General features: G+C 42.3%; 1 protein-coding gene across 1 annotated transcript in view; it reads left to right on the top strand.

Moving 5' to 3' along the window:
* Positions 1-3,118: 3,118 nt before the first annotated feature.
* The window catches only part of NUDT2 (nudix hydrolase homolog 2), a 90,384-nt gene continuing 66,581 nt past the window's right edge, over positions 3,119-26,921 (top strand). The window contains exon 1 of the mRNA XM_087670171.1: positions 3,119-3,453. Within this exon, the coding sequence (XP_087526297.1) occupies positions 3,274-3,453 (180 nt within the window). The 5' untranslated portion in view covers positions 3,119-3,273. The remainder of the gene's footprint in view (positions 3,454-26,921) is intronic.

Raw genomic sequence — 26,921 nt, 5'->3', positions numbered from 1 at the left:
TCTAGTTGTAGGTATTGTCCACATAGTCTTTTTTTACTATCTGATTCTAGTTGTAGGAATTGCAACCACAATGCTTAGTGAAGTACCAATTTGTGCTACATTGTATGTGTTATTAAAACTTTAAACATGCTAGGAATTTGCATATGTACTTCGATGTTTATTAGTTTGTGGTGAATTTCATATCGTTGAGAACATCAAGTATAATAGTACTCTTGTCTACACACCCTTGGTTTGTCCTATGGTTTCAATTATTATATATACAATTTTACTCAATCCACAAGTGTAGTAAACCCTATCAACACATCCAAAAGAAGTTTGCTCTCTTATGGATTTTAGAGTTTTGGTTTGAAGATGAAATACAATAGGTGCTTTATAGTAGAGTATCTTGAAGAAATCTCTAATAGCTAGTTTGCTTCCATAGTTTGATTAGTGGCTCCATATTCCACTTATATCTATAGCTTGAAGAGATTTATATACTGATTCATGACTTGGATGTCATACTACTATACACTTTATGGAGTACAAGATAAGACAAAACGATGTTATTTAAGATGCAATGACAAGATCCAGTGAGCTTGTTGACTTACATGTAAATTTCTATCACTAATAGACTACAAATTAGATTTTGACTATTCTATTGAAATCTCAACAATTAGGTCCTTTCTTTTCATAAGACACACCCCCCAACACTCACCTAAGGAGGGGGGGTCCTCCATAGTGACCCTACCAAGGAGGAGGACCAATTAAGTGTTTGAGTGGTCAAGAGCATGGACTTACACAAACACAATATGTGAAGCTAGGTGTCCAAGCAAGTAATGCACCTAGAGGGACTTGAATTCCCAACCTTATGTTTATGAGTCCAAGTGCTAATAACTAGGGCCTTGATATAAGTAGTTGCAAAAGTAGCTTAACTTAGTCTACAAGTGTAACAAGCCCTATCAACAAAACATCCAAGAGTTAGTAGTTAGTATTTTGGCATATACACTTAATATATATCTGTGTATATTTCTTTTTATTCTTTGTTATTATTATTCATTCTCTCTCTCTTTCTTTTTGGAAGTGTTGTACATACAATACACCATCTTGTGATTTTCACATTGGTTGGCATGGAATAGAAAGGCCGCTTAAGGGTTACATACACATGGCCCTTGAGTTGATAAGCATGTAGAAGAGAATAAGAACTTAGATTGTGATGTGTCTTTTAGGGCTTGATGTGATTGTTGCCATTGAAGAAACCAAAATCAATAGTCAAAACATATTTCTCAGAGTTTGATGAGGTTGTTGAGAAGCTTTACTTCCCTTGAAGAGGTGAAGTGTGACATGAGTTGGACTAGCAAGGTGTGTTGTCAAGTAGCAAGCCATAACCTTTAAGCTCGGATGATGAAACAAAAGGAGACCCACATATGCATTTTTCTTCTTGGTTCTAGAGAGAGGATTCACATGGTTCAGTCTAGTCCATGGTTCTTGGTTCCATTTTCGATTGAGTTGTATCGTTAGGTGGCGTTGAAAGTAAATGATGCCACACAACTATTTATTGGTGAATAATGAAGGAAGCGGATGGAGTTTGCTCCCTTGCTAGTTGTTGTCATGGCTTCAAGTAATTAAGGAATCCTTCATCAACCTAGAATCTTAGTGACACCATATGGTGTGAGAGGAGAAGGGATTTATAGAATAGGAAAGACTTAAAGGATGTTGAGATGAGTAAACTTCACATGATCAAATGTACATGCTAATCTTCATGAGCCTCTCATGCCATATCTACACATTGAGGCCGAAAGTTGTGAATGTTCCCTAGTTGGCATGGAAGTAGTTAGATTTAGGGGGACCACGACCTACATGTGTAGTACTTAATAAAATTGATGCTTATAATTTCAATCCTTGGTATTGTGCTTGTTATCATTGAGAAGCCTTACCTTTTGAGACTTGTTTGGGCATGTTAGTGAGAAGGCTCCGAATAAGCTTGACGTTTGTTGTCGCCATCTTAAATCACTAATTCAAACCTTCAATGTAACATGTTTTTATGCAAGAGTTTCAATTAAAAGTAATTGGCAAACCTAAAACCTACTCCTCACTCTTCTTTCCACACAATGTGGTGAATTCTTAATGATAAACATGCACAATTAGGATCTGCTAAGAATAAATACAACTTAGCAAGGTTTGTACAAGAAACTATGCATTGCACTCAAAATCCCATAATAAATTTTGTTTTTGAAAGCATTTTACATATCTATGTGAACTAACATCACCTAATAGATCTTTAAGTTCTTTTTTTGGTTTGAGGAGGTGGTAGAAAACCATTTTGTAACACTTTTGAATCTAACTTTTACGAGAAAATGTCTATTGCTTCATGTTGCTAAGAACCATGGACTTTTTAGCAATGCATTGATTGACACATGCATATGATTCCTAGTGTAGGGTAAAATCAGGGGTAAATTTCAGCCCACTGGCTATTTTTTGGAGGTATTTTGGGTGACACTGCAAATTTTTGAACTTATAAACTCATGAAATAACTCATTTATTAAAGAAACATTTTGACAAATAATTCGCCCCAAGATACTCACTTTAACATTTTTAAATAACATTGTGTCCATTTTCTAAACACTTGGCCTTTGATTGACGAAACATTCGCCCACTTGTTTACAAAATTAGTTATCAATTAAGCATCTATAGATAACACATTAGCAACATGTGACAACATATCAGACAAGTCATTTGGATCTTTAGAATCTCGAACACAATCCAAAGAAGCTTCTTGCATTGTGGATTTTCGTTTTTCATTAAGTTTGTCATCCTACAAATTCAGCTTTTACTTCTCTTCTAGCAATTTTGCTAACACTGAATCTCGAGTCTTTGCATTGACTTGCTCTAGATTGTCATCTTGTTCTAAATCCTTCATAAACTGTGTTCTATATGTAGAAACCGAATTGCTTGCGACAATGTTTAAACTTGTCTTGATGTCAATCCTTGGAATAGTTATAACTGGTGTGCACGACTCCTTGTTATTTGATCCTTTTCTAGTGTGTTGTGTTAGGCAATTCAAAGGCCAAGGATTTTGAGGGTTCAAAATCTTCTAACTTACTATGAAAGGAAGAATGAAAGATTGATGTAAGAAAAGACGAGCAAAAGAGAATAGACGAGGCCTATAAGAGTGGTTGTGATGTGGATGGAGGTTCTTTGTTTGGTCCTACGTATGTCCGTCCTGTCATAAGCACACGTTTTTACACCACCTTGTTGACGTTTTATGGTTCTGATGCAGCTTCCTGTTGCCTTGTGATGTGGAGAGAGAGAGAGAGAGAGAGAGAGACGATGATGATGAATTCGTCGGGTATCAGTCTGCTGCTGAGCAAGGATGACCACTACAACGGAGTTATCGTTGAGCCTGCTTGTCTGCCATCCGATCCTGCATCCTTTCTTCAATGTCTTCGAGCGTCCCTTTCCCATTGGAAGTCCCTGGTACGGAGTCTCTCTCTCTCTCTCTCTCTCTCTCTCTCACACACACACACACACACACACACACACACACAGAGGAAGAAAGATGTATAACGTCTACTAGCCAAGAAATGGAGCGAGAGAAGAAAGAAAGGAAGCTGTATTAACGCCTACAAGACAAGAGATGGATGCGTTTGAAGCTTAGGAACTGTCATGTATCCTGAATGGATTGAAGCTCAAGACGAAATCATGACTGAAAAGAGAGAGAGAGAGAGAGAGAGAGAGAGAGAGAGAGAGAGAGAGAGAAAAGTAATGTTAAATGGCTACAAAAGGCCAAATCGGCCTATGAGACCAAAATGTTACATCTGAAAAGTCAGGGAATTTCTCAAGTCACAAAATGGTTGTCATCTAATGCTATGACTAACTAATGGAAAATAAATAACTAGATGAAAAATAAATAGTAAACAATACAAAGTTGAAGAGTATAAAATGATGTCTAAGCCAGATACAATGTAGAATTGCTCAGGAGGTACTCTCATCCCAAGATATCTCTCATGGGTCTATCTAGCATAGAGAAGGTGAAGTGGCCAGGTAGGGTCCCCCTATGGACCATTATGTGTGTTGGTGCATTCTTCACATTGTGTGAAGAGTAGTTACATCGTTTCTTCTTCTTCTTCTCCTTGTTGCTATAAAAATTAGAAGAAGGGGCTTCCTTGCCTTTTTCCTAGGGCTAGATTGCCACCATGTTTTTTCCTTGCCTTTATGGCTGGCTGCAAATGGTTGATTGTCCATGGCCATGCCCAAGCAATTAACCTAAGATTGCTCTTCCTACGATAGCAAAGAGACCAACTTATCAAAAGAGTATAGATTTGTGTTACCCTTTGCCAACAAAGAAAGAGTAGTGGCAAAGCTTTACATCATGAATGATCTTATTGATATTTGCAAGGTGTTCCTTTAGATTCTTGATGCAAGTAATCTATACATCAACTGAATCACCCTTAGTCATGCGCTCGATCTCAAGCTACTTACACAAACACGTGTCCCATTAAACACTTGATAGAGGGAAGTAAGGGTTTCCCATGCTTGTTAGACAGCTGTGCACAAGCCTATGGCCACTCTAGTCTAGATAGGTTTGCATGGTTCTTCTACAGAACTTCTATTTCATCTTGATTTAGTTGACATGTAGCAAAACATAAGTTACATAAATGATTTTGAGGTACAAAACTATGTGAACTACAATAGTTGCCTGTCATAGAATAAATATTTCTCTTGATTCATAGTTACTACTTCCAATGATTCTTCGTTGAATGATGCATTTTGTTTAGCACTTTGCATGAAAAGCCTAGAAGATCAGTAGGAAATAGCAAAAAGGAGCAAAGGGACATAGCCCATTCTGTTGGAATGAGCCGGATCTAGGACATGACAGTTAGTTATAGTGGATGGAAGGAGAAAAGTAAACTCATGATGGAGAAGACAAAGACACTCTTTGTTACACAAGTGAATTAGGTTCCAAGATTGAGACTTGGACTCATAAACACAATCTTGTGTATGTGGACAATGACACTGACACTTTACTGATAAGAAAAGAGTACTATCATTGCATTAAGAAAAGAAAGCAAGTACAATGCTTTATAGGAAAGTAGGAAACGACAGTAGGCACCACTGTGCATATGGGATAGATAAGCCTGCATGTCCTTGGCCCTGAAGCTCCATACAAAGAGGCTGTTAGTGAGTGTGATTGCTGAATCTCAACACCCCTCCTCAATCACAACTAGAAAGGCACAAAGTGTGTAGAGGCTGTAATGAGAACCACCTGCAAAGTGTGGGCACACCACAAACATGGTAGACACTAGAGGCTGTCGTAGAAAAGGCTAAGTGTGGGCACCAAAACATGATGGACATCTAGAGGCTGTAACAGGGGCCTCACAAAGTGTAGAGGGACTGTAATGCCAAGTTACATGAGGAGTTTACAAAGCTTATGGCAGGAAGCATTAGGGCATGGAAATACAAGACTTTTTAAAACAGTCTATCAGAGTAATGAGAGTAGAAGGACTGATGAGTCTTGTCCTTCCGATCCTAGTGGTCTTCATCTTTATCTCCATCTTCTTCTTTTGATCCATGGTCTTCTTCTTCTTTCACAACTGCAAGATAAGCCTTTTGGGACCTCTTTCTAGCATGACAGAACTTCTTAGTGTGTCCGGTCCTTTTGCAGAAGTCACAGAAGAGCGGTTCCTTTTTACCTTTGTATCTGTTGTTTACATATAACATTTGTTCATCCTTTGAAGTGCTAGGCTCTTCTTTGCTTTTAAGTTTCTTTTCTTCCTCTAGCAGAGAGGCTTTAATATCAACAAGTTGAGGATTAGGCATATTGGTTAGAGTGGTTGATACATTATCATAAGCAGGAGACAAACTTTTTAACAAGACACCAATACAAACATCTTCATCCATTTTTAGCTTTATCCCTGCAAGTTGAGTAAGCAGGCTTTCGATGTAGTTCAGATGGGATGCCAGGGATGTATGAGGCTTCATATCAAGTCGGAAAAATTCAATCAATAGACCATACTTAAACGACTTTGACTGTGCACCAAATAAGGTATCCAATTTGTCCCAAGTGTCATGGGACGTGTCATAGGCATCCACATGATGGATGTAGCTGTTATCCAATTCTAGTTTAATAATGGCTTGTGCCTTGTCATCATTCTTCTGTCAAGTAATTGCAAGGTCCGCATCTCGAGGTTTCTTCTCTTTGCCATTTGTGATGGCCGAGAGACCCTTCTTCATTAGGATGAGCTTGATGCGGGTTTGCTAGGTGTGAAACCCGACTCCCTTGAACCGAGCATTTGGAGAGTCTTTTTCCATGTTGGATGGCTGAAACAGCAGCAAATCAACACCAATTTCTCAGATTTCAGCAGCAGAAGAGTTGGTTGTGTCACAAGACAAGTGCTAAGAGCACTAGATGAGTGTCAATGGACACTATGTTTGTATCTTCTTCCTTGAGTCTTCCAAATCTGCAAAATTCTTCAAGATCTTCAAAATCCAAATATTCCCCTCCTTGATTTGATGCTGGGAACTTCAGATTTAGTAGGCTTTAGATTGGTTTAGTAGCAGGAGTGAGAAAATGAGAGAAAAATGAGCTCGGGAGATTTTGGCTATGGTGGAATTAGGGTTTTTGAGACAAGGGCCTGGTTTTTCAGTCTGTGTGGGTTGTAGCCTTGATCATTTTCCAAACTTTTTTTATGGATAGAGAGCTTATGACATGGGCTTCCAAAGCCCTAAGGTCGTGGACCAAATTGCACTGCGTGGGAGACGAACGGCTGTACGAACCGGGACTAGCGTAGATCTGGACAGTGAGGACGAAAAATCGCAATGCGAGGGCTGTCAGTTGCCGATGTGCCTCTGTGATGTGGCAGAAAGGAGCGCAGGGAGTCAAGGAATGATCCTCCAGAAGAGAGCTTGGGGAGATATTGCCTGGTTCAAGAGATCTAAGAGCTCCAAGGAGGCAGGGTCCTGCAGGCTATGGCAGCCGTTGGAGCTTCATTGAAGGTAGAGTGAGAATGGAGCTGGGAGTGAAGTCATGAACTCAAGCCAAGCTGAGGAAAGATAAAGAAGAGCTGGAAGAGCAGAGACAAGGCTAGGCCATGCCCAACTGAGCTCTGATACCATGTTGGAATGAGCCGGATCTAGGACATGGCAGTTAGTTATGGTGGATGGAAGGAGAAAAGTAAACTCATGATGGAGAAGACAAAGACACTGTTTGTTACACAAGTGAATTAGGTTCCAAGATTGAGACTTGGACTCATAAACACAATCTTGTGTATATGGACAATGACACTGACACTTTATTGATAAGAAAAGAGTACTATCATTGCATTAAGAAAAGGAAGCAAGTACAATGCTTTATAGGAAAGTAGGAAACTACAGTAGGCACCACTGTGCATATGGGATAGGTAAGCCTGCATGTCCTTGGCCCTGAAGCTCCATACAAAGAGGCTGTTAGTGAGTGTGATTGGTGAATCTCAACACATTCTAGTAAAATGATATGCCATCTACATTGAAATTACCAAAGTTGGAAGTTGATTGATGACACAATGCTGAGCAAACAAGAGCCATAAAGATTGCCCAGTGTGATCCAACATATGTGGCTATTAGAGTGCAGCAAATGCAAAAGTGTATGATCGGATTGAAAGAAAATAGAGACAAGAGAAGAGGGAGAGAGAAAAGAGACAATCGATTGCTGAAATCTGTAGTAGATGAATACTGAAATAAAGAAGGCAAATGTGTAAACAAGCTGTTGAATGTATCTCCACGAGGCGATCTCTTCACCACCTGAAAAACCAAGGTGATCTCTCTCACCACCTGAAAAACCAAGCGAATGATGATTGGGGTAGGGTGCCTATAAATAGGTATGAAAAATAACAACAAAATAATTAGTTCAACCAATAAAAACTGGTTGATTGCTGCACATATACAGTTACTAAATAAATAAATGCCTAATAATGTTGTGCAAATATTGTGGCTGCAATGTGGCAACTTGCATAGCATGCCTAGCCTACCCAATTGCCCAGTAAAGCTGGAAATGACTTGTAGATTTTATTGAGTTGTCCAATTTGATAAATAGAAGATGCGTAACTGTTCTTGAGAGAGCTAATTGTTCAACGGTAACTTGCAAATACTTATCCAAGGGATAAATAAATCTCTAACATTCCCTCTCAGATCTTGGATGGTGAGGCATAACTCTTTGGGATTTGGAGTGCTGTCAAAGAATGGTATGAGGAAGAGCCTTTGTAAACAAATCTTCCAAGTTATGCTCCGTCTTGCAGTAAACCACATCAATGGTCTTATTTAAGATCTCCTCTTGAATGAAATGGTACTGTATCTCAATGTGCTTTGACTTAGCATGGAATACGGGATTTTGTGCTAAAGCAATGAAAGTCTCATTGTTGCAATGCAGTCTAGTAGGATCTATCTGACGATAGCTAAGCTCTCCTAACAACCGCCAAAGCCACACTATCTCACATGTGGTAGTTGAGTATTAAGGAGCCATATCAATGCCCTAATCAACTGCTTGTAGCAGGTAGCATTTGTTGTTGGGGAATCTGCATGGGCTGTACCCTTCGAGATTGTATTCATGGGAGTAGAAAGAGCCTTACATCCCTCCATCTCAAATGTAGTTAAAAGCTCTTGCACATACCGCTATTGGGAGATGAAATTTTCCCTTGGAGTCTACCAAATCTCATGACCTAGAAAGAAGTGGAGAAGACCCATATCTGTTATCTCAAACATCTCATATAGTGCATCCTTTGTTTGCTTGACCTTTTGGGCATGGTCACATGTTAAGATGAGATTATCCATATAAAGTACGAACAATGTGTACCCTCCAGCTGAGGTGTGGACATACAGTTGGGGATCAATAGAAGAATGCCAATACCCTCACTTTCCTTAGAGGAATGAGTCTATCTTCTCATTCCAAGTACGTGGAGCCTTCTTCAACTTGTATACCTTGCCATTTGATGAGGAAAAGGCAGGAGGCTGCTCAATATAGATCTCCTCCATAAAATATCAATTAAGGAAGGTAGACTTCACATCAAGCTAATAAACTGGCTCTCCCCTATGGTTGGCTAAGGCAAGAACGGCCCTAATGGTAGCCATCTTGTGTAGAAATACCTTAATACAGAAACACAAATAACACTGTACGACAAAGCACAGATTGATAGAAAAACATGGTTAGGGTTAGGGTAACTCAGAGACAATGAACATAGAGAATGAATGGAATGATATGACTATTGAATATACAATGATGATGCAGCAAACACACTATGTAGTGAATGAATACTGTACTTCGAACTCCTGTATCTCAAGGCGCAGGGGTAATGAGCTAGAGAGTGTGTTGTACTTCGAATGGATCCCAAATCGCAGCAAGGCAACCTCTAGATGTCGAACACCAACAAACGCAGCCAAGAAGATTGGATTTGATGTAGACGACAGTGCAGGAGAAAGAGACTAAAAACGCAAGTGAGAAGAGAGATACTAAAAATGCTAGCTATAGGAGAAAGAAAACAATAAACGTAGGTTGTAGGAGAGAGAAAGACTAAAGCGTAGGAAAAACCAGTAGCAACAGCAATTAGCATGTTGAAATCAGCTCCGAACAATGTGTGGTAGGTTGGAAACAAGCGCTAGACTGTTGTAGACAGCAATCGCTAGCTTGGACCGCGATGTTCTCCGTGTTTGGGTGTAGGCAACAAGCTGAAATACTTAAAATCTGAAAAAACGAGATTAAGGCTGAATGGAGACCAACAAAACTATTTATAGAAAGTTTGGGCTCTCCCAAGTGGGTTTGTGCTTATGAGACATAGACACTCTCGAGGAACACATTTCTTTTTAAATAAATAAGGTTTCTTCCTTAATTAAGCATATTTTGGGGTTGTTTAAGTGAAGCTATGTATTTTTAGCTCAACACCTCCTCTCAAGCCTAACAACAGTGCCACAAGAAGTAAGCTAGTCGAGCCCTTAAAAAAAAAAATAAAATTACCCCAAGGCATCCCATCCCAAAGTAGCTAGAACATTGGACAAAGGGTACGCGTCGGTTGCCCAATGGCCTACTAAGACTACAAAAGCGATGGTTATCTTACTAAGGGAGCCTAAGTGATTACCCAAGAGAGGCTAAGGTATCAGACAAAGGGCGCATTTTGGCGGTTGCCCAATGGCCTACTATCAAGTCCTACAAAGGCGGATGGAATCAGCTATGAACCTTTTTTTTTAGGGCTCTATAGTTTTGATGGATTTAATATTAAGTAAGGGTTTCAAATTAGTTTTCGTCTTGTTGAGTATTTGTGTCCCAAACGGGAGAGTGATAAGGGATGGTCAAACCCAAGACCTTGACAAAATAAGCATACCATCCCTACCATTACTAGGTGTCGATGAAAAAGAAAAATGACTAAGGTGTGGGTGATACAAATATAGCAAAGATGTGAAGCAAGCAAAGCAATTGCCATGTGCAATGCCATGAATATGGTGGATCCAAAGTCGACCACTTCAAAAGACCGAAAAGGGATAAATGCGCATAGATGCATATTTACATGAACAAAATGCCAATGCATGGGATAATGCAAAGGGAGATGCAAGATGTTATGCTCACACAAAATACAATGCAATGGTGTCACTTGAATAGTGCTCTTGCAGAGAAATTGTTTACTTGTCCAAGTGTCCTTTTACAATCATGTCATTTTAACTGCGGATGAAGTTACAAATGTCCATAAGTACAATACAAAAGAATAAATGAATGAAGAAACTGTAATCATCATTACTGTCACTATTAAGAGACGTAGCCGCCCCTTCTCAAACTGGAAGGGAAAGCAAGAGGGAAGCACCCTCTCCCCGTCAATTTGAAGTAGGGGAGGGAAGACCCAAGCCGATCCCGAGGAGAAGATATTGAAGAATTGGCCGGTTGACTGCTTTGGTTAAAAATGTCTGCAAAATTGTTTGATGAAGGCTCCCATTGAAGAGTCTCAGATTGCCCTGAAGCAATCAAGGTAGAATAAAAACCACTGAAGCGAGGCGGTAATTGTGAAAGGAGAGTTATTGCCATGTCTTCATAAGTGATCACCTTCCCTGCGTTTTGAAGCTACATTTGAAGGTGCCTTAGCTTGTTGATATGCTTCCGTATGGATGATGACTTGTTGACACTCATGGTTCGCATTTGCACTTCCAAAGAGACTTGCTTCATGATGGTCATCTGATTATACATCTGATCCAACTCCAACCATATCTCCTTAGCCACCGTCCAATGCTTTGTATGAGAGATAACAGCTGTAGTACATGAGAGAAATAAAAATGAGCGAATGCAAGCATTGAGTTTATCCCAATATGCCTAAGTCTTTGCCAACTTCATCTTCTCATTGGAAGAGAGTTGAGAATTGTCACATGAAGAAGGATGATGGATAGCCTTCGTAACAAGCTCTGCTAAATCATAGGACTCCAATATGGCAAGCATCGTGACCCGCGAGATGCGGTAGTTCTCACCATTGAGCTTTTGATGTGAAGGAAGAGCTAGTAGGACGGGCACCTTCCGGTTCATGATCACTTGAAATGCTTTCTCGGCCTCAGAAGACATCTTCACCTACAATGCTTGCATAAAACACAAAGAGCAGCTTCCTCCAACTGTGAAAATACAGCGTGCTAGGGCTATGGTTCGCTCGTTCTGCTTTGCCTTCACCTGCCAGAGGCAATGAAAAGGTAAAATCTGCACTTGAAGGCCTAAAACACAGCCTTCTTCCTTCTCTAATGGCAAAAAATAGCAGTAGCTTCAGCAAATCTTCTCTTTTCTCACACACCCACACTCGCCTCAGCCTTGTTCTGATGCGCAGCCCACCTACTCGTACTTAAACGCTGAAAACACAGCCTTGTGTCATGCTGAAATCTCCTCTTCAGATGGGTCCACCCTAGGTCAGTCCTTGAGTGCTCTAATACCATGTTAGAGTGAAGCAATGTGGAAGCGAATGACCAAGACAAGGAGTGAACACACACACACACACACACACACACACACACACACACACACAGATGAAATGATATATTAACGTCTACAAAAGGCCAAAATGACCTATGAGACCATGAGTTACGATCATGTGTATGATGGTACAAGTGTCTGGGCAAAATATGTAGCACAAAGCAAAATAAGAAAGGAAACTAACTATGGCTGTGTGTAAAACATAGAGTCTATCTAGTAACAATGAGCTCCAAATGGTACAATCTCATGTGGGTATGGAGGGCCTAGCTCTAGCCTGTGCAATAATCCCCTGTATCCGCCTATGAAGGTGTTGTCGGTGTCTGTGTCGAGGCCTAGGACGTTTAGGGGGAGAGAGAGAGAGAGAGAGAGAGAGAGAGAGAGAGAGAGAGAGAGAGAGAATGAAACACGGAAAATTTATGGTGAAGAATGCTGTATAAGGATGTAGAATTATACGCAGGTGTAGAGAGAATATGTGCGTATGTCTCCACCTTGAAGATCTCGCTGTCCGTTAGCCTCGAGGGCAGTTTCCACGGTTTGCAGCTTGAAATCTATGGGACACATCTAACTGAGACTGTTGTTGGAGACAAAGCCTATAAATAGGCTGAAAATAATGGCCAGAAAAATACAAGTCAGCTACAATTATGCAACCGAGTGTTGTAGTCGCGACCGTAGGCCACGTGGCACCTGGCTTACTGCTTGCTACGAGGTGCCTACCAGCCACGTGGCCTTGCGTGTTCGGGTGATGACTAGCTAACATATCTCTAATACAAAAATACAACTCTTGGAATGAGCAACCTCCATAATAAAAAAGTAAGGCAACTAATGGAGGTTGGTCATCTAAAATGTGGAACTGAGCTAGGCCTTAATTTTCGCTATGGTAGTAGAATTTAAGCTAGTGAGAAGTAAGTCCTCAACATATTGTAGGATATAGTTGATTCCCTCTGAAGTGATATGGACATATTGGTTGGTGTCATAAGGTGTAGAATGGTATTTGTGAGTCCTAAGGAACTCACCTATCCTTTGGAACCAAGCCCGCGGTACTTGCTTCAGCCCATAAAGAGCTTTCCGTAAGCGAAAGACCTTACCTTTTTGGTCAGCAGAGGAAAATGTGGACGGCTTCTCCATGCAGACTTCTCCAAATAATTGGTCAGAAAGACACTTATAACATCCATTTGATAGATTGGTCAATTGTGGTGAGCGGCTAAGGCAACCAACAGATGGAAAGATGTCAACTGCGCAGTAGGGGTAAAGGTCTCTTCATAGTCAATACCTTGTGTTTGTCGAAACCCTTGCACGACAAGGTGAGCCTTGTACTTGTCTAAAGTCCCATAAGCTTTTAGCTTGATCCTAAAGATCCACTTGGTTCCGATGACTTTCTTGTGACTCGGACGATTCAGCAAGGTCTGAGGCTCATTTCGGTCAATACTCTCTAGCTTATTTTCCATGGTCTCTTGCCATTGGGAGAGTTGAAGAGCCCCCTGCTAACTTTTTGGCTCCGAATGTGGTCAGTTGTAAACAACGATGCAAATGAAGCTTGAGAGGCAAGCCAGGTAAATCTTCTAGGGCCCTATAGAGTGGAATCTGGTGGAAGGATCACTGAATTCCACAGTCTGTTGGTACTAGCGAGGTAATGAGTCTTAGGAAGGGGGCTTGGGAGTTGAAGAATCTACAAGAAAGTCAAGAGCGGATAGTAGACTCGGTTAAGGAGGCACTATTCCTGACGGTGTATCTTGAGGAATAGGCTTGGAGTTTGGTGTAGAAGATTGCAAAATGTCCCTCTTATAAAAAATGACATATCTCTGGACAATCACCTTGTTTGTTCAAGGATTGAACAAATGATAGGCTTTTGTCTCAAAGGAGTATCCTACAAAAATCAGTAGATCAACTCGAGGAGTGAGATTGTCTATCCTATCATCAAGTGTGTGTGTATAGGCACAACACATGAAGACTCTAAAGTGGGAAACTACAGGCCGAGAGCCAAAGAATGCCTGATATGGGGTTATCTGAGAGACTGCCATAGTGGGTTACTGGTTGAGAATGTAAACTGAAGTGCTTATAGTCTTGACTCGAAGGTGCTCAAGGAGCTCTATTGCAAATAGCATAGAGTATGCCATGTTTATGATTGTCCAGTCTGGCTCTACGACTTTGTTTCGAGAAGGAGAGCTAGTAGAGGTGAGGTTACAAGAGATGTCATGCTTGTGTAGAAACTTGACGAACTCATGGTAGATAAACTCACCATGACTATCACTTCTCATGCAACCTACATGATGACCAACTGGTCATGTATCAACAACATCCAAGCACAAAAGTAGGTGATCACGTTAGATTTATGCTTTAAGAAATACATCCACATATACCTAGAAAAATCATCCACTAAAAAAGAAGTAAAATGTGCCCTTTAAGATAGTAGTGGATGCTGGCCCGCAAAGATCAACATGGATAAATCTTAGGGGCGCCTCAACTCTATGTGTAGACTACTGAGGGAATGGAGTATGGTGTTGTTTTCCTAGCTGATAGGCTTTACAAACATCTCTAGATAGTTTTAGGCATGTGGAAGGCCCTCAACCATCCATAGGCGAGACAACTCATAAGGAGAGTTGTACTTGAGATGCCCCAAGCGATAATGCCAAAGACGCTCATTGTTCGTAAGCTTATGTGTGGTGGCCAAAGTCTAGAAGTAGTGGAATACTAAGCTCTTGTCGGCTTGAAAAGAAACCAAGTCATATGGTACAAGCCTCTAGGCTGTGCCTCACCATGAGCAATCACTAAACTAGTTTAAGAGTCAAGGACCTTGACTGTGATCGCCATAAAGAAGAGTGCTTGCCCCATCTGACAAGGTTACTAAACAAATAACAAGTTCACTCCAAGTTGGGGGACATGTCAGACATTGTTCAATGTAGTGCGATCTAGACCTTGGACAATAGCAAAATTGATGTGACCTTGAGTTTGAATCTTGTCCGAGGAGTTATTCCTAACTCAACCACACCTAGCTATAGGGGCTTGGGTGAGGTCATGTGATGTGTAGCTTCATTGTCTAGAATCCAAACAAGTGTCAAGAAGTGTTTAGCTGCGAAGAGTAGGTCTCTGTAGTCACTTTATCGGGAGGTAACTCATAGACGTGAACAAGACTTGAATCCTCGGATGTCTGATGAGCCGAGCCTCAACAGACTACTTAGACAAGCCCTTTGGTGTTGAGAATGAAGTTGACTGTGCTGACTAACCGGTGGGAGTGTGGGTCTAACCATGCCACTATCCTTGATTTTGGTTGCCACCACCTTACCTTCCTTGTTGGGGGTTGTCTGACGAGTGGCAAGGGTCTGAGCCTTTGATTTTGGCTGTGTGCCTCTTGCCTTTGATCGACACTCACCATCAAAATGGCCATCATTTTGCCACTTGGATTTGAGAGATGATTGGGGGGTTCCTTGTAAATCACCAGCTTGTCTTTGATTTTGATTTTGATTTTGATTTGAATTTTGGTTTTGGTTTTACTTTTCCTCCCCTTGCTATCTCTTGTGAGAAGTGGTAGTGAGGGCCCCCTCTAAGGATGAAGGGCTATAAAACTAATCGAACAACTAACCATAATATAGTAGTTGGCACTCAAATTCATAGAACGTAGGCATGGTAGGTTGTGAGATCACATGCTACGTAAAATGGAAGCATTTTCTTGAAAGCTCGTTTAGAAACAATGTGACTTGGTCATTAGAGGACTTAGGACCCCTCATGGTAGAGAACTCGATGAGAAATCATTGATATTCAGCCAACATGACCTTAAGGTCATCCCGGTTAGTTATTTTCAAATTTTGCAGTTCATGGTTAAGTGCGATATGACACATCCTATCCCGAGCCGCATAGCAGTTAGTCAATTATGCCTATCACTCGAATGCTAGGTCAAAGTGTTGTAATGCGAGTGAAACTCATGGAGAAGACCTTGTATCAACTCAATGATGGCAAAGGCATTCCTAGCTTTCCATGAATGGACAACCTTATATGGAACAAGGGTGGGATTGGTTTGGGGTTCCAATCCTTGTACAAGGTCCCATAGGTTATGAGAGTCAAGTACATGTCTCATCAAGTTTGATCAAGTGGAATAATTAAACCTATTGAAATGAGTCTTGTTAGAGAAAGTGTGCTTGGCTGAAGAGGAAGATGAACCATGAGGTGTTAGATAAGTAGTGTAAGAAGAATAAGGAAAGGAGGGAGGGGGATAAGAAGGAAGAGGTGGTGGGTAGGCAGAAAATAGGGTGCGAGTGTTCTTATGGTGTTGATAGTGAGGGCATTAGCACATGAATATTTCCATAAGGTGCCAATGGAGGTGAAGGCACTGGAGCACCAAAGCCCTATCCAAATGTCGGTTGAGGCATAGTAGAATGAATAGTAGGTCCACTGGGTAATGCCATAGAGGCAAACTATGGTACCGACTCATTGGCACTTGGGTAAGCAAGGATAGGAACCCCATGCCGTGCATAACCCAAAGGTCATATGAAGAGGTCCTAAAGGTTGTGCGACAGACCCCTCGATGTGGTGTGTGCAAAACCTTGTGGTGATTGATATGCAAAAGTGAAAGGTATGAATGGTAATGGTGATGCAATGGAAGAAGTGGGTGGGCTTGCAAATCCAGATGTTACATTAAATTGATTTGGATTAGGTGAATGAAATTGAAATGATGGTAAAGATGCTGCATGCAAAGAAGATGATGCACCAAACTAAGTCTGACTATTAGAAGCATAATGAAAAGGAAGGGAAGATGAAGAGATACCTGAATTTTTCTTATAATGACCCCTTCTTGTATTGACATACATGAGTGGGTCTTCCATGGGGGATTTGCCAAGTTCCAGATATGGCGCTCTTGCTTTAGTTTGGTACCAATATGATGCGAAGGTGGTGAAGAAAGATAAAAAGAAGAAGAAACAAAAGTAGAAACTTGTGAACCTTGCATCGAAGTAGAAGAAATAGGTTGAAAATAGGAAACATACTCTGAATCTCGCTCTCCAAGGGGGGGTCGATTGCTAATGGAGGTCTCAATGGCCCTATAACATCATCAAACTTGTGCACTATATCTGATGAGAATTGATTGAATTTGAATAGAATACAATGCTCATGCAACAAGCACACTATGCAATGAAGGAATACTGACCCCCAAACTCCCGTGTCTCAAGGATTAAGGCAAAGAGTATAAGTTGGAGAGTGTAGCATACTCTTGACAGATCAAAACAAAAACCTCTAGGTGATGGGAAGAGGATAGGTGGCAACAGTTGGACAAGGTAAATGAAGCTTGGAAGATGACGTCATGTTGGGAATAAGGGCCCTCGTGCCTTTTATATGTGCACAGGTGTGAACACATCCTTAGCACATTTGTACTTTCATATATATATCTATCTGAAAAAAACCTAAAGAGGTACACTCGCCATTGTACCCACAAGTCGTGCTCACTCTCCTCTCTACTCTACACACACACACATCACACACACACTCTCTCTCTCTGTGTCTCTTTGCTGTGTGAAAGCAGTGCGTGTCTCGATCCTCATGCCATAGGGCATAACAAATTGGTATCAGAGCATAGTTGTTGAATGCTCCAGCAGTCGTGCAGGATCTGGACGGTACAGACGGAGTTGCAAATTGCGGGCTGCAGACATCATGCAAGCAGGCGATGGTAGCAGCTGGGCGTGACAGGGCAACGTGTGGCGCCAGGCAAAGATTGCCAATGGTCTAGGCGGGCTGGACAATCGGACAGTTGGTGACCTTGCTGTAGGCAACCAGGCCTAGGTGACACGCTGCAGGCCTAGGGGATTGTGATGCAGAGCAAGACCATTTGTCTCAGAAATTGCAAGAATCTGTGACATTTTGCCTCCGACATTTGGGGCTTTTCATGTACATGCAAGAATTGGGCTGAAATTTACCCAATTTCTTGACATTGATGCATATTGGACCCCGTGCAATTTAAGGATTTTGCTGTTTGGGCAAAATTTGTGCGCCATTTGGTCATTTTATGTACATACAGGTTTAATTCCATGCAATTTGGACATCTAGCACTTGGAAAATTTGGGGGTTTTGCTGAAATTGCTCTATTTTGGCAAAATTGGCTTGTTCTATGCATGTCAGAGTTAGTGCAGATGTATGGTTGATGCTTTGAGCACAAAAATTTTGGGCCTTTTGATTGTGCGTGTCAAATTTTGTGCCCGTGGGTGTATGTACAACAGAAATTGCAGCTAAAATTTGGAACTTCTCATGTAATGTGATGTATTTGCCCTTGAAACAACTGTAATCAGTTGTGGAGTGCTGTAGCACAAGGTTTAGTGCTTCTGAAAATTGATTTGCAGATCTGAAATTTCTGTTTTTACGTGGTCATTTATGATTGGTTGGTACTTGTCTGTACCTTGGTCACTTGTGTGACAGTTTGGGCGTGTTAAGAAATATCCTAACACAGAAACATAAGCAAAAACCGTACGACAAAGCCACAGACTAATAAAAGAAGTTAGGGTTAGGGTAACTCAGAGACAATGAACACAGTGAATAAATGAAGTGATATAACTACTGAATAATACGATGCTCATGCAGCAAACACACTATGCAGTGAATGAATATTGAACCTCGAACTCTTGTATCTCAAGGATCAAGGCAAGGGTAATGAGGTGGAGAGTGTGTCGTACTCCGAACGGATCTCGAATCGCAGCAAGGCAGCCTCCGGATGTCGAACACCAGCAAACGCAGTAGTGAGAAGTTGGATTTGATGCAAACAGCAGTAAAGGAGAGAGAAAGACTAAAAACGCAGGCATCAGGTGAGAGAAAGACTAAAAACGCAAGCATGATAGCCTGTAGGAGAGAGAAATACTGAAAACGCAGGCAGGATAGCTTGCAAGAGAGAGAAAGACTAAAAACGTAGGCAGCAGGTGAGAGAAAGACTAAAAATGCAGGCACAGTAATCGCCTAACTGAAATCAGCTCCAAATTGCGTGAAGAAGGCTGAAAATCAGGCGCCAACTAGTGGAGACAGCAATGGACAGCTTCGGCTAAGATGTCCTCCGGGAACGGGGTGTGGGCAGCAAGCTGAAACACTTGAAATCTGCAAAAACGAGATTGAGGGAAGAGTGGAGGGCTGGCTGCCAATTTATAGAAAATTAGGGTTCTAGATCCTCTCCCACTTAACTCTCTCAATCTGCTTTCCATTTTAGGGTTTTGGCTAAAATAAGCCTAAAATAAGCATGTTTTGGGGCTGTTTAAGTAACTAAGTGCATTTCTTAGCACAACACCCCCTCTCAGGCCCAAAATAGGGCTAGAAAAGTAGGCCAGCCTAAATTTTGATTTACCCCAAGGCGTCCCACCCCAAAGTAGCTAGGGCATCGGACAAAGGGTGCGCGTCGGCTGCCCAGTGGCCTACCAAGCGTACTTCTGCTGTGACACAAAAATATAGCCCCCAGAACGAACTACCTCCATTCCCAGAAAATAGGGCAACAAACCAAGGTCTGTCATTTTAAATGTAGCTTGAAGCTTAACCTTAATTTCGGCTATGGTAGTAGAATCTGAACCTGTGATGAGTAAGTCATCAACGTATAGCAGGATATAGCTAACCCCCTTTGTAGTAGATCGAATATATAAGTTCGGGTCATAAGGGGTAGAATGGTATCCATGAGTCTGTAAGAACTCATCCATCTTATGGAACCAAGACTGCGGCACTTACTTCAGCCCATAAAGAGCTTTATGCAAGCGGAAGACCTTATTCCTCCAGTTGCTAGAAGGAAAGCTTGGTGGCTGCTCCACATAGACCTCCTTGAGAAAACCATTTAGGAAGTCACTCTTGACATCCATTTGATGTATCAGCCAACCATGTTGTGCAGCTAGCGCGAGTAGCACCGAAAGGAAGTCAATCGTGCAGTAGGGGCAAAGGTCTCTTCATAATCAATGCTATGCTTTTGTCGAAACCCTTGCACTACAAGGCGAGCCTTGTATTTGTCTAAAGTCCCATCAGCTTTTAGCTTAGTCCTAAAAATCCACATTGTCTCGATGACTTTCTTTTGGGTCGGACGATCTTCCAATGTCCAAGTCGCATTTCGGTCAATACTCTTGAGCTTCTTTTCCATGGCCGCTCACCATTGAGGGTGTGTAAGAGCCTTCTGCCATGTATCCAGCTCAGAATGCGCTATGTAATCGGTTGTAAATAGCAACGCAAATGATGCCTGAGGAGCAAGCTAGGCAAATCTTCTAGGTTCCTCCGTAGTGGAATCTGGTGGTAGGATCCTTGAATCCCGCAAGGTCGGCTGGTACAAGTGAGGTAACGGGCCTCGCGAAGGGGACCTAGGAACTAAAGAATCTACGGGAATGTCAAGAGCGGGAAGTAGACCAGGCTTAGTAGGCATGATCTCCGATGATGTGAAAGAAGGAATCGGATCGGAATCCGGTGTAGAAGGTTGCACAATATCCCTCTCGTTAAAGACAACATCCCGCCTAACGATCACCTTGTTTGTTCGAGGATCGAATAAACGATAGACTTTCGTCTTAGAGGAATATTCCACAAAAATAAGATCAGCTTGGGGAGTGAGCTTTCCTATCTTGTCGTCAGTCGTGTGTGTGTATGCACGACACCTAAAGACTCTGAAGTGGGAAATAACAGGATGAGAGCCAAAGAATGCCTCATATGGGATCTTTTGAGGAAGAGCTGTAGTCGGACACCGAATAAGGATGTATACTGAAGTGTTAACAGTCTCGACCCAAAGGCGCTTACGAAGCTTTGTTGAGAATAACATAGAGTGTGCCATTTCCATACTGTCCAGTTCCTATACTCTACAACTCCATTCTGAGAAGGGGAGTTGGTAGAGGTGAGCTGGCGAGAAATGCCATGCTGTTGTAGAAACTCGAAGAACTCGTGGGAGATAAACTCACCACCGCTATCACTCCTCATGCAACCAACACGACGACCAGTCTAGTTATGAACCAGCAGCACCCAAGCAGAAAAGTATGTGAAAGCATCGGATTTATGCTTGAGGAAGTACACCCACAAGTATCTAGAATGATCATACACTATCAAAAAGTACAATGCGCCATTCAAGGTAGTAGTGGATGTGGGCCCACAAAGATCAGCATGAATCAATCTAAGAGGTGCCTAAGCTCTATGAGAGGACTGTTGAGGAAATGGGGTACGGTGCTGCTTCTCGAGTTGACAAGCTTTACAGACATCTCGAGCGAGCTTTAGGCGTGGAAGGTTCTCAACGAGCTCACGGCGGGACAACTCATAAAGTGAGCCATAACCAAGATGCCCTAAGAGAAAATGCCAAAGACGCTCATTGTTCCTAGGCTCCCGAGAGATGGCTAAGGCCTGGAAGCTATGGAACACGGAGCCCTCGGTTGTCGGCTCGGTCAAAAAGTGTGTCATGTGGTATAGGCCATTAGGCTGTGCCTCACCGCGAGCAATCACTAAACCAGTTAGAGAGTCAAGCATCTCGACTGTGGTTGCTGTAAAGAAAACGGCTCGTCTCAACCGGCAAAGCTGCTGAACAGATAACAAGTTCACCCCATGTTGAGGGACATGATATACATTGTCTAGCGTAGCCAGATCTGGACCCTTATTTGTGGCAAAAATGATGCAACCTTGTACCTGAATCTTGATCGAGGAGTTGTTTCCTATGCGGATCTGCCTGGCTGCAGGGGCTCGGGTATGGAAGATGTCCTCGATAGGAGTCATGTGATGTGTAGCTCCATTGTCCACAATCCAAACAGGAGTTGAAGTGCTTGGCTGTGTCGAGTGGGCCTCTGTGGTAACCTCGTCGGGAGGTAACTCACAGATACGGACGAGACTCGCATCTGATGTCTCTATGGAGATGATGTGGGCATCTGCGAACTAATCAGACAAGCCCTTTGGAGTTGAGAACATTGTCGATTGAGATGGCTGTGCAGTGGCAGTGTGAGTCTGACCTTTAAACTACCCCTTGCCATCACCCTACCTTCCCTGCAGGGGGTTGCTCGACTGAGGGGCGGGGGTCTGAGACTTAGGTTTTGGTGCTGTGCCTCTTGCCTTTGATCGACACTCATCGTCAAAATGGCCAGTCTTTTGACAATGTTGACAATATCTATTCTTTTTAGGTACATTCTGCCACCAATGTTTGAAAGATTGGGATGCTCCTTGTGATTCCCCGGATTGATTTTGCTTTTGATTTTGATTTTGATTTTGAGTGGAGGTTTGATTTTGTTTTCCCTTCCCTTGTTGCCCTTTCTAAGAATGAGCAACAAGAGCCCTCTCGAAGAGAAATTTATATGAAATTGATCGAATAACCGTGCGTAATGCAATAGCTGACACTCAAATTTATAGAATGTAGGCATGGTAGGTTTTGAAATTATGCCTTCCACAAAATTGAAGTATTTCCTAGGGAGTTTGTTTAGGAACAATGTGACCTGATCGTCAGAGGACTTAGGAGTCCCCGTAGTGGAGAATTCAACGAGGAGATGCCAAAACTCAGCTTTCAAGTCATTCTGGTCAGTGATTTTGAAAAGCTGAAGCTCATGGTCAAGATTAATATGATGGGTCCTATCCCAAGCCGCATAGCGGTCAGTCAAGTGTACCCATCGCTCTGACGCTAAGTCAAAATATTGAAGCTAAGAATGAAACTCAGGCATTAAGCCCTGCATCAGCTCGACAATAGCGGAGGCAGTCCTAGCCTTCCATGAGCGGATAACCTCATATGGAACAAGTGCGGGATTGAGTTGGGGTTGAGTCAAGGACATGCCTCATCAAGTTCGATCAAGTAGTGAAGTTTGATCTGTTAAAATGAGTCTTGTCATTGAATGCATGCGTGGCAGAAGACGAGCTAGAACCATGAGGTATCGAGTAGGTAGGGTAAGATGGATGTGGGGGATAAGATTGTGAAGGGTCAGATGGTGGAGGTGGATGTGTTTGATAAGGAGAAGGGGGAAAAGATGGGTAGGCAGAAGTAGGTTGTGAGTGTCTAATGAGTACCGATTGAGGCGGAGGCACTGGAACATGAATGTTTCCATAAGATGACAGTGTATGTGAAAGCACTGGGACACGAAAGCCTTGCCTAAAGTGAGCCTGGGGCACAACAGTATGACCAGAAGGTCCACTAGGGAAAGCCATGGAGGCAAAATGTGGAGTCAACTGATCCACACTTAGGAGAGATTGGGAGGAATACCAAAGTGTGTGTGAAGTAGGTGGAACACCACCCGACAGAGGTAAGGATGAGGTCCTAAAGGATGTGCCTATGTTTCCATAACCCCCTGGTGTGATGTGCGGTGCGACATAAGGTGTCTGAAATGAAAAAGTGAATGGTGTGAATGGAAGTGGAGAAGCAGCGGATGAATGTGGTGGGATGGGTGGGTTTTGAAAATGAGGTGCAGATGCATTTTGTTCATTTTTATCATTTAATGATTGGAAATGAAAATGTGAAGATGATGATGCATCATGCAAATGAAGAAAAAGGAACACCAAATTCATTCTGATTTTGTGAAGTAGACTGAAAAGTGTTGGGGGTAAAGGCGTCTCCACCTAGCCGCCCGTGTATTACTACACTGATAGTCACCGCCACTTCACACTGTAGGTGGCGAGCGCCCGTCACCGTCACTTTATTCTTTATTCTTTTAGTGACAGTTTGAATAAAGGAAGGCCCGGTCACACATTGTGACTGTTGGAGTTTCCATTTCTTGTCTCTCTCTTTCTTGCTCTTGCTCTCCCGCCATAGCTCTGGAGTCCAAGCTTCGATCCTTCTCTCCCTTTCAATTGGTATCAGAGCTCGGCTTCCCGACTCCTAAGCTTGTCAAGACGGCTCACTGCTGTATACAGTTGGGCTGAAGTCATTTTACTCATGTATGCTTATGTCTATGCTTTTCAGGCTATGTTTCGGGCATATATGGTGATGTATTGACACTTGGGGCTCGACATAGAGCTTGGTTTTGATTCGGGATCATTGGTTGAGCTTGAGCTCGCTTTGCAAAGCATTTGGATGCTCCATCTTGGTTGTACTTATGGCATATATGTTGCTTATGTCTGACCGGTCTTGACATGCTTAGCCTATGCCATTACTACATTCTAGTTACATTGTTTGGAGCCTATTGCTACTGGAGCTTGGTCTTAGCTTGACCTTGGATTTCCGGAGCTTACTTGAGCTATTTATTGGCTTGCCAAAGTTGTATCTTGGGATGTACTTGATGTCTTACATGCTTATGGATGCTACATACGGATGCTCTATTGCCTACATGTTCGGGATGTACTATTGATGTATTGTCTTGGACTTATGTCGTTGGCACTGTGTCTTGCCTTGGTTTGAGCTCTTGAGCTCGTACATACGGCTTTTGTGCCAGTGGGAGCATTCTTGAATGCTTATCAGACATTGAGCAGGCGGTGCCTTTATGTATTGAGCAGTTACAGACACTTGAGACTTTGGGATTTCTTACCATTTGGGATGATACATTATATGTCTTGGTTAACTGTATGCTTATGAGCTGAGTCTCAGATTTAGATCTGTATCTTTGTGAGCTGATATCTACTTGTGTCAAGTTTTGGTAGTGGTAGGAACACTTTGCCCCGTTGACTGGGGGGTGTGCCTACTCACTAGCAGATGTTTGTATGACATGTTTGGGTGTTGGATTCATGCTTATCGACCGTTATATGCTTATGTTACGCCCGCATGATGCCGGCTTTAGTCTTGGCAATATCTGATTGCCTTGGGATCTGATTTTGGCACTGTTAGCTCTCATTTACTGAAATTTGTAATTTATTACAGCAAGCATATATGTATGGACTGACATGGATTTTTCATGCTGAAACATTCTGAAATGATGTAATTTCACTAGTACTTTGTGGACAGCAGCTTTGGTTTTACTTTTCTCGCCATTTTTTCTCGATTTTGGTGATTTTTTGGTCACTTTCTGCAGTAAACAGCAAGCAGTTTTGAACTGTCTACAGTCTTCCAGCGTGCATTATGGCGTGTCACTGATCATACTATTTTCAACATCACTAAGCTTGATGGTACGAATTACTCTTATTGGAAGAGCCAGATTTGGCAGGTGTTGGTGCAGAAATCGTAGATTAAACCTTTGAGGTTGAGCGGGCATCCGCCTGCAACTATGCCAGATGAGGAATGGCTTGAGCTTGATGAGTTATGTAAGTCCACTATTGTATTGTCTCTCACAGAACATGTTCATTACAATGTCTTTGAGGAAGAACAGAGTTCATGGCAGTTGTGGGATAAAATCAAGAATCTCTATGACAAGAAAAGTCCAGCGAATCAGATGTATTGGTTGAAGCAGCTTATGGATCTGCGTATGAAGGAGAATGTGACCATTTCTGCTTACTTGAGCCAGTTCCATGCTATACTCAAGAACTTGACTTCGCGGGATATCACTTTTGTAGAGGATGTTACTCCTCTTTTCTTGCTTGGTACTCTTAATGAGTCATGGGATGTATTCCGCACTGCATTATGTGCCTCTACTGCTACCTTGAAATTATCTGATGTTAAGAGTGCTCTTCTGCAGGAAGAGGTTAATCGTTAGAATTTGGATGCCTCTCGTATGTCTCATGCTATGACAATTAGAGGCAGGAATGATGGATATGGAAAGCATGGCAGTGGCAGTGGCCGTGGACGGGATTCTCAGAAATCTCGGTCCAAGTCTCGTGGGAAGTTGCGCAGCAAATTCCGTGGCAGGAATGTAGATGTTACTTGTCACCATTGTGGGGAAAAGGGCCATATTAGGCCACAATGCCATGAACTGCGCAATGAAAGGCGCAAAGATAAGGGGAAAGACAAAGTGCAGGATAAGTCTTCTGATCGCAGCATAGTGCCTGCAAAGTCTAGTATTAAAATTGAAAAGATCAACGTTATGCAGTCTAAGGATGTTGATGATGATGATTATATCCTTGCAACTTCTTCTAGTGCTTTGCAGATGACAGAGATACACTATATATGCACAGTGTTGGCTCTTGGACTCAGGTGCGTCCTTTCATGTGACACCTTGTCGAGAGTGGTTTTATTTATACTGTACTGTTTTGGGTTTTGTGTGCTTGGGTGACGACAGTTCTCTTGATATTGTGGGCATTGGTGATGTTAGGCTGCAGTTTCCTTCTGGCAGTAGTTTTGTTATGCAGGATGTACGCCATGTACCTGCTTTGACACGTAGTCTCCTGTCAGCTGGACAGCTTGATGACGTATGTTATCATGTATCTTTTGGAGACTCTGCATGGAAGATCACTCATGGCAAACTTGTGATTGCGAGAGGTGCCAAGGTTGGCAGCCTCTATCCCTTGATTGTATTAGCTTCTTCCCTTGATTATGTTTTGTCTGTGGGTTCTATCCCACATGTATCTCTTTGGTATGCCCGTTTGGGCCATATGTCTTTGAAGGGAATGAAGATGCTTTCTGGTTTGCAGTACTTACCGCTCCTTGATTATGCATGTTTTCATTCATGTGAGCATTGTCTTTATGGCAGACAGACTAGGTCTACACATAAAGTCTGGTAGACCACGTATGAGTGAGTCCTTGGCATTGGTACATTCGGATGTCTGTGGGCCCATGTTTTGTCAGTCTATGGGTGGTGCAAAGTATTTTGTTACGTTCATAGATGATTTTTCACGGAAAGTTTGGGCTTATCCCATTAAGCTGAAATCCGATGTCTTGGTTGTATTTCAAAGATGGCTTGCATTGGTTGAGAACCAATCTGGGTATAGGCTAAAATGCCTGAGGACAGATAATGGGGGTGAGTATGTCTCACGTGCTTTTGAGCAGTTATGTGATGAGAGGGGTATTAAGCGTTAGTTGACCGCCCCCTACACCGTGCCTCCCCCCCCTCCCCCCCCCCAAGAATGGTTTGGCTGAGCGGATGAATAGAACTATCCAAGAGCGTGTACATAGTATACTTAGCCATGTAGGCCTACCACAGAGCTTTTGGGTTGAGGCAGTTAGTACAGCTGTGCATGCCATAAATAGATCATCTTCTAGTGGTTTGGATTTCCAGGTTGCAGAGGAGGTATGGACTGGAAAACCTCCCTCTTA

The sequence above is a fragment of the Lygodium microphyllum genome, chromosome 28 (genome assembly GCF_053477565.2).
Source record: "Lygodium microphyllum isolate KBCC chromosome 28, Lygodium_microphyllum_v1.1.10, whole genome shotgun sequence".
Classification (NCBI taxonomy): domain Eukaryota; kingdom Viridiplantae; phylum Streptophyta; class Polypodiopsida; order Schizaeales; family Lygodiaceae; genus Lygodium; species Lygodium microphyllum.
Note: the sequence above shows the minus strand (reverse complement) of the source record. Positions and strands in the feature narration are given on the sequence as shown.